We start from the raw sequence: 9,106 nt of genomic DNA on the forward strand, positions 1-9,106 counted from the left end.
CCAGCCCCGCCCGCAGGGCGTCCCCCGGAGCCCCCGGCCGGTGAGGAGCGGCGACGCGACACGACGGGAAGGGAGGGGGGGGAAAGAGCGCAGCCCCAGCTCTCGCGAGAGCTCCCTGGCACCGCCGCCCGGCAGTTGTAACGGCCGTAACCTGACAGTCGTTGTTTACGGCGGCGTAGCCAATGGGAAGGCGAGGCTCGTGGGCGGTGCTGGGAAGCCAGGCCAATGGGAGGGAGGGGCGGTGCGTTTAAACAGCGCGGGTGCCGAGGCCGGTCCCCCGGGAGTTTGTGGCGGTTGCGTCGCCATGCCCGGCCGTCCTGACGACTACGAGGTGCTGCTCACCATCGGCGCCGGTTCCTACGGCAAGTGCCGCAAGGTGCGCCGCAAGGCCGACGGCAAGGTGAGGCGGCGGCGGCGGTAGCGGTAGCGGCGGTGGGGGCTGGGGCGTTGTAGCGTGCCGGTGCTGTCCGTTTCAGCTGGGTGCTGGCGGGTCTCCGAGATAAGCGAGCGGCTTTGAAAGCCCCTCTTCCCCGCTCCCTCAGAGGTCTGGCTCGTGTATAAAAACCTCACTCCCTAAGGTGCTTTTTCCCTCCCTAGATCTTGGTATGGAAGGAGCTTGACTATGGCTCAATGACAGAGGCAGAGAAACAAATGCTTGTTTCGGAAGTGAATTTGCTTCGTGAGCTGAGACATCCGAATATCGTCCGGTATTACGATCGGATCATTGAGAGAAGCAGCACTACCCTGTACATTGTGATGGAGTACTGTGATGGTGGTGACCTGGCTAGCTTAATTGCAAGGTGCACAAAAGAAAGGCACGTGGAACCTGTTTGTGGCAATGTTGGAGTATCCAGCATTAAGTATCTTGGGAAATCAAAAGAAAAGTGAAATGTATCTCCTCTTCATAACTTCTGAACAACTTTAAGTTTAATCCTTTGGACCGAACAACTCTTCTGAAATATGAAAGGTTTTGTACAAATTTACAACACCAATGGGAATTGTGCCAATGAATGCACCAACTGATTGGATGTTTATGTTGAAATAGTAAAAAACCTGAGCTCTATTATGAGGCAGAAGCTGTTGAAGGGTTTCTGGATGCCATGCTATACATGGGGTTGAAAACATAAACCAGCAAGTCATAGTTCTTGCATATAGGTAGCTTATCTGTGAGGTTCTTCTGGTTTGCCCATCAGTAAAACCACTTGCACCCTATTTTTTGTTAGAATGCCAAAATACATGAAAAGGAAAAGTGATTCTGAACATGATGTTAAAAGCTACTTTATGTGCCTGTATATAAAGCTTGTGGAGACACCAAGTTGATGAGACTTTACCTTGGTCTAATCTTAGACTTAGCAGCCTACTTAAGTATAATACCCGTTTTCACATTCTTAGGTTAAACAAGTACGTGACACCACATGTGTTACTTTGTAAGTATAGTCTAAAATGGTACTGCAGTTGTCCCCAAACATCACTGTTTTCATTTAAGGAAGGCTATATTAAAAATCAGTCCTGTCTTGGCTCTGTTGTTGTTGTATGTTGCTCATTATGAACAGCTGACAATATACTTTTATAAGTGATGAGAGGGACAGATCTCATCACAAAAGCGTCAAATTGATATTTGTGTTGTAAGTAATGGAAATGCTACATATTTGTTAGACTCTTTGGAGGAGGAAGGAAATATTACAGGGATGCTGCAACAAAAGTCTAGATGTCTTCCAACATATTTGGAGTGATTTTTTTAAACTTCCATTTTTAAAATAGCATATGTAGGTGCCTGTTGCTGTTAGTTTTCTATAAAGGTGCTGGGGTTGATTCAGTGATGGTTTATAATAGTAGTATTTAAAAAGTTACAGAACTAGGACTGGCAGCAGCTACTTAAACTGATGTATGCTCAGAGAATATCTTTTTTAAACAATGTGTTCATCTTTCAGGCATTACTTGGAAGAAAGCTTTGTTCTCCGAGTATTGACTCAATTGACATTGGCCTTGAAGGAATGTCACAGACGGAGTGATGGTGGAGTCACTGTGCATCGTGACCTAAAACCAGCAAATGTCTTTCTAGATGGCAAGCAGAATGTGAAACTTGGAGATTTTGGACTGGCTAGAATATTGCACCATGACACCAGCTTTGCCAAAACATTTGTTGGAACTCCATATTATATGTCTCCAGTAAGACCTCCCTTCTGTGCCTTATCTTCCCTTTTGTCCCTCCAAGATCTGTTTTCTTCAGTGTTGGTCTCAGAGTCCATGAACATTTGGGAGGTTTTAATGAAGAGTTCCTAGTCTTAAATGCAGGTGACTTTTTTCATGGAGTGTATATGTTCTGGAGACCAAGGTTATTTTGCAGTTATTTTCATCTTTCTTCCCCACACTGTCACTGCCTTCTAATTAAAGTTGCTCTTCACTCTGTAAGTTTTGATGTATTCTTGCAATATTAGAGATATGTTGGAGTATATTGTTCCTGAAAAGGAACAGGGAAGCTAGAGCACTTTTATGTTTCATAGTGTTAAGGTCAAGAGCTTATTAAATTACCTCTTGATGGTAGGATTTTAATTTGTAGTGGAAATGAGCAAGAATGAGTTATTTCCCTGATATGGTGCATTTTGTGAGGGAAAGATTAATGTTAACTGAAATATGGTGTTGTATCAGCTGAAGATTGGTGCAACACTTCAGTCTTCTACAGCGTAGTATTGCCATAACTTGTTAAAATCCTGCTAGTAAGAGTAGCTGTGGAGATTAATTAAGATAGAATCTTAAAAGTAACTCCAGTAAGTAATGGTTTAATTTGGGTTTGAACGGTAGCTGATTATCCTGCAACAGTAGAACAATGCCTTGGTTAATAAACCTAAGAGTGTTCTCTTTCTTCAGGAACAAATGAACCACATGTCGTACAATGAAAAATCTGACATCTGGTCTCTAGGATGTCTCCTGTATGAATTATGTGCTCTCTCGTAAGTATAGTAGTGTGGTAGTTAATGTGGAAACATAGCTGTTAATGCATGTATCATTAAATTTTGTATAGATGAAAGCTTAAAGGTTTCAGAGATGAGTCCTAGATTTTTATTTCTGTATTGGTCTTGACATCAAAACAAACCTTTTATTGCAGCTTTTTTTAGTCTGATACATTTTTATGGAAAATAAGTCCTGTAAAACTAGTGAAAGAATCCAAGAAAAATGTTCTTTTTCAGGCCTCCATTTAGAGCTTACAACCAAAAGGAGCTGGCAGAAAAGATAAGGGAAGGGAAGTTCAGACGAATACCATATCGTTACTCAGAGCAGTTGAATGAACTTCTCAAAGAGATGCTGAATGTAAAGGTAAGAGTCAATTACTATTTTTTCCACCTATAATTTGAACTAGTACTGAAATACTAGTCTTTCTTCTCAATTAAGAAACAAACTGATCTGAAGTTGTGGTTCCTATCACCTTGTCGTCACTGTGAATATCACTTGTAGGAGAAGGAGGGAGGAATTGTGCTTTGAGTCCATTAAACAAAGGCAGCAGATGAAGTGTTATGCTAGGTTCACAGGATGCAAAAAGGCTATCTCAGTATTGGCTTAAAGAGAATTTCATAACAGCATGTTTAACAAGGTCTTATAACTTCAGGGTTAAAATGGTTCCAATGTGTTTGGAAGTTGGAAGGGATTGTTTTGTCTCCATTTCGAGTTTTGATTCATATGGCTAATGTATAGCTCGCCCCCCATGGCTGGCATGGGGATGTTGAGAAGAATACTGCATGAGACAACAAAGCTGTAACAAGAACCCAAGTCTCCAACAGGTATGGATCCTTCAGGAATCAAGTGACAGGCAGATATGTGGAGTGTTAGCTCCAGAACCTATGGACAATTGCCTCTGTAGGCTCACCACCCCATTCTGGCTCTAAAAGGAGCGGGTGCCTGGGCTGGGAGAGCCAGACTTTCAGCTTCTGGAGCTGAAGGCTGGCAACAGTCTTCTCCCTCAACTTTTGTCATCTGGTTGTGCTACCCCTTCCTAACTCCATTTTTCTCCAACTTCTCCTTCACTGTATAGCACCTCAGCTGGTTTCTACTTGCAGTGGGTCTTGCTTGGAAATCCCTGGCCTTAACGTTTCTTGGTTACAGATGGAACCTGTTGGTAATGTCTTTCCTTTAGGATTATTGTCGACCTTCTGTTGAAGATATTCTGCAGCACCCCTTGATAGCAGATTTGGTGACAGAAGAACAGAGGCAAAATTCTGATAAAAGAGGCCGGAGATCATGGGAGCCAGAAAGGCTGCAGTATTCAGATGCTGCAGTGAATGAGCTGAAAAGGAAGGAACAACAATTACAGGAGCGAGAACAAGCCATTAAAGAGAGAGAGCAACGTTTGGAGCGTATGATATTCCACTTTGGGAAGGGGGTGGCAATGGGATTCTGATTCAAAAGAATAAGTGAGGAGGAAGGAAAGGTAGACAGTTTTCAAACCCCTCATTTTAATGCACTAGGATATTGTACTCCTGCATTCACTACTAAAATTCTGTCTAAAGACTGAAACAAGAATGCTTGGGCTTTTACTCATAGATAGTAGTTCTTGTTTTAAGTTTCTAAGATATAGTTGGCAGTTTGGATATAGAAGTCTGGTTTGGGAAGATTATTAAACATGAGTGGCAATTAGGAAAGTATGCAGAAAAATGGAGTATGAATATAGTTCTGCACTGTGCAGCGTAGGTTGCTTTCCACCTACTCTGTGTAAGTGAACATTGGCTCTACTAATGTATAACCTAAGGTGAGCCTGCTGTTGGAGCAAAATATACTTGAGTAAACTGTCAACAGCTTTTATAAAAGCTGCACCCTACAGGTAGCTTACCTGTGAAACTATAGACGGCTGGTCTTCAGGTGTTGGGATTTTCTGCCCACATAAAATACCTCTTTGTATATGCAGTAGGCTCTGTAATACAGATTTTAACCATATATATTGTTTTCTGAGCCTGAATAACAGCTGCTGCTGCTGTAAACAGGGTGTTTAGTCATAGCTGAATTACAGTATCTGGTATCTAAATATTTAGAACTGGTGTCGTGTGTGCCATGAGTTCATGTGCAGAATAGAAAGCTGCTATAGCTTCACTGTTGCAGCTATAGCAGCGTTTGGGGCGGGGGGGGGCGTGGGGAAGCATGCCTGGCATTTTGGAGTACTTGTCCAGTGCTTTATCAGTGCATTGACAAAGGTGTATCTACACAGCAGTTGTTGTTGTTTAGAGCCATAGAAGCAGAAATGGTGCATCTGACAGTTTATTACTGCTGTCTTTTTCTGCAAGAAAATCCATCATGCACAATCACTCTAACATTTACATTTTAACACTGCATACTACCATATTTCTACTTCCAGAGAGAGAACGGGAACTCTGTGTTCGAGAGAGACTGGCAGAGGACAAACTTGCTAGGTATCTTACTAACCGATAATTGCCTATATTAGAAACTCTACAATCTTACAACAAAAAGCTTAAACTTCTCTTTTCAAAACAGAGCTGAAAACCTGATGAGGAACTACAATCTCTACAAACAGCAGAGGACATTAGCTTGTGCAGATGGTCCAGGTATGAAAATACACAAGAAGCCACTTGCACTGATAAACGTAGGCTGGTATGACCAGAAGAATGCCCCTGATGCTCAGCATGCTGTACCTAGTCCCATTGTAGCCATACAAACCCCAATTATCTCTGCGTGGTTGGGAAAAGACTCTTGATTTTCTACTTTGCAAAAAGACTTAATGAATGATGCTCAACCATGAGTATGAGTTACCACTGTCAGCACTGTGGTCTTACGCTGTTTTGAAAATTAGGTTCTTATGGTAAGCTAATGGAAGTGCTGACTTGTAACCCAAACGTTTCTCAGAGCTGCACTTATTTTACTTATGGATGTCTTTTTATAGACCTTTGATTTAGTTAATTTTAATAAAATTGCACATGTCTAATCACTTCAGCTTTAGTTCAACTTCCAAAAACTTCAACGTGGGAAATAATGTTTGTTGCAAGTGACCCAGCTGTGATTGGTGCATTGTATAAGTTCTGAAGAATACAAACTGCTATTATCATACTCCAGTTTAACTCACTAGAGAAAAAAAAAAAACCAAACAGTTTTGAAAATGTGCTGTAATGCTTCCTGACTAGCTGTAGTCCAATCTGTTTTACAGTGGTTATTACCCCATAAGTATTTGACACTCACTTTGGCCTCAGTTGTTCAGTCCTTACTATCATAAGAGGTAGTATCGTCTGTTCATTGCACCCATCTTTTAATAGTAAAAATGATTGAAGTATCTAAATGCATTTTGAAATATTGGTAGAATATTTAAGTGGCTGGGTCCTAAGTAGTACTCTAGAACAAAGAAATGTGAACACCCTTTAACATGCAGCAACAATCTCTTCATTTAGTTTTGGTCAGATAAAACAAGATAAGCACGTTACTGCCTCTAATACAAATAAAACTGAAGTTGCATTTTTTCAAGAAGTGCCTATCACAGCAGGAAAGAACACAAGTAAAATGCCACCAGAAGTTAGTGGTACTTGAGCCATTTTTAACATTCCTGTCAATTTTGAGAATTCCACCTGTGTCTCAACATATTGTCTGACTTTGATACATTAAAGAATATAAAATTAAGAATAAACTTGCCTTGGGCTTTCTGATGTTGCCTCTACCACTGGATGACTGAAGGTCAATGAGCTTCAGCATTTGCTTCTGTTCTGCATCTCCTGCCCCTTTATGTGATACTTTGACCTTAACAGGGGTATTAGTTTTTGAAGATGGGCAAAACCACTTTGAGTAGTTAATACCTCAAGACAGACAATGCAGAAAAGTGAATATAGTTATTACAAGACTGACTAAATCTTGCAATATCTATAGATCACTTGATTAAACATTTGTCCCAATGTTTGCTACACTTCCAATTCATTCCATGGTACTTTTGTAATACTGTTTCTCAAATTCTCCCTGTTCTGACAGGAATGGACTAAGTGTTTCTCCAATATGTTACCAAGACCACTTGCTTCTGTTATCTTTAGTTTCTCAAATATTACTGTATTTTTCACAACTGGATTGCATCTTGCACATCTCTTGGATCCCTGATTTCTTCTCAAAGTCAGTTGTGTGGTTCATTTCACATTGAAATGGAATACCAAAAATCCTGGGTTCTAAGACAGCGTTACTAGACACTACCCTATTTTTGCAGGGATGTTCTGATTCTTAGGGAAGGATTTAATGTTAAAACAGATATAGCTTACTGATATGAAACAACAAAATGCTGAAACATTCACTAGCCTCTTCAGTTTGGTACTGCTCACTCTTTTGTGCTTATTGCACCCTTGCTTTAGCCTAATTAATTGAAAATTAAGGCTTCAGCAGTGTTAAGATTAGGATAGTTAGACCTTTGATTTAAAAAAAAAAAAAATTAAAAATTACACCTTAAGTTGAGCCTTGTGAAATTGCCTCTTATGAAAGGCAACTCAGCTGTTTTAATAGCTTTTGATGGTAGTTTTTGTACCCTGAGTCATTAAAAACAAAACAAACTAACTGCCTTTTGATTGTGGCAGTTCTATACAGCTAAAACATAGCTACACTATGAAAATTCCTGTTCTGGAGGCTGAAGTGAAAGTAACTTGTTAATTTTTAATGCACCTAAACTCATTAATCATGAAATCAGAGCCTAGTTTGTACCCGATTGACTTAATACAAGGATAGAGTTGGAACAATGTGGGTAACATAGAAAGACCACTGGACAGGTTGGGTCTGCCCCCTGCCATGAAGGAAAGACAAGGTTTTTCAGTAGCTGAGACCCTAATTCTCCATTTCCCTTTGGAACTGGATTATGTTACTGTTTAATTTCTGTACTTCAGAAGAAAGGCCATGTCTTTTCTCCTTATGTAAACTAATATTTCCTTAGGTGTTGGGAGGTGCACCCTAGAAACTACAATGGCATATATCCTTTTACCACAATCATTTAAAAGCCTTGTTTTCAATTTTTCCTCAAAAAAATGGAAAAGAATTGTTGCTATGAACTAAAATGCATTTAATTAGATCACTTAAAGCTGTAGGTAGATAGCAAAATGCTTAATAGCTTTAAAAGACATAAGCTAAACAATGAATGCTGAAAGATGCACTAATTCAGTACTTATTTTTTGATTTCTTAAGATAATGCACTCCTGCTCCCCATTTCTACAACCAAAAAGAAAGTACACTTTGATGGAAGTGAAGAGAATGCTATGCCTCCTGTTAATTTGGAAAACTATCCCCTTTCTAAAGGGAAATGCTCTGATCTCAAGAAACGTCTATATGCTGCAAATCTACGGGCTCAAGCACTGTCTGAACTGGAAAAAAACTATCAACTAAAGAGCAGACAAATCTTGGGCATGCGCTGAAACTGTAACATAGATGTTAAAAATGATTAAATGTTTAGGAAGATACTTGTGCCTCCCTCTTTTAAGCTGGAACCTACTGAAAATTTATTTTAACTCTTGTTAGACAAACTCTTAGTCTATGATAGGTAGTTCATGATAAAGGCATAAGAGATTATATTACAAAAACAGGTAGTTTTGATACCAAATCAAACAAACTGAACGAACTGTATTATTAAAGAAAAAATATTTTGGTCCTCCTGCTTACCATACATTACTCTTTTGCAAATATAAAGAATGAATATTGTAAACCAGATTTTTTTAAATTCTGGTGTGAAAAACTTTTCAGATGAAATATGTACAGAGATTCACAATCTGTAGGTTAAATTGATGCTGTATGTAATGTACAGTACCTGATAAAATAAGTATTGATATTTTGTATATGTGGAAAAACTGGCTTTTTGTCTGCACTTGTAAATATTTTTTAACTATCAAAAGAGCAAAAAGAGATTTTATGTTATCTCTTCCTACTAACTAGGTGACCTATCACAGCAGGCTACTTTTAGTTTAATGTCTTTGGCTAATGAGTGGGATGGGTCAGCATAGCATAATTGATGAGTTTATACTCCGTTCTGCCTGGGCAGCTGAATGGCTTGTCCATCAGCTCCTGAAAGGCCTGCTTCAGGGCATAGCATTTGAAACGATACCTTCTTTGGTTTGTCTTGAAACTGTGTTATAACCCGATCTCCTGAGACTGCTGTCTTGGA

General features: G+C 39.8%; 1 protein-coding gene across 1 annotated transcript; it reads left to right on the forward strand.

Moving 5' to 3' along the window:
• Positions 1-233: 233 nt before the first annotated feature.
• On the forward strand, positions 234-9,106 carry NEK2 (NIMA related kinase 2). The gene is made up of 9 exons (XM_052806171.1): positions 234-400; positions 598-815; positions 1,932-2,169; positions 2,869-2,951; positions 3,189-3,315; positions 4,130-4,349; positions 5,342-5,396; positions 5,479-5,549; positions 8,137-9,106. Exons 1-9 carry the CDS (start codon positions 305-307, stop codon positions 8,361-8,363), a joined length of 1,335 nt encoding a protein of 444 aa, XP_052662131.1. The 5' UTR covers positions 234-304; the 3' UTR covers positions 8,364-9,106.

The sequence above is a fragment of the Harpia harpyja genome, chromosome 13 (genome assembly GCF_026419915.1).
Source record: "Harpia harpyja isolate bHarHar1 chromosome 13, bHarHar1 primary haplotype, whole genome shotgun sequence".
Lineage (NCBI taxonomy): Eukaryota > Metazoa > Chordata > Aves > Accipitriformes > Accipitridae > Harpia > Harpia harpyja.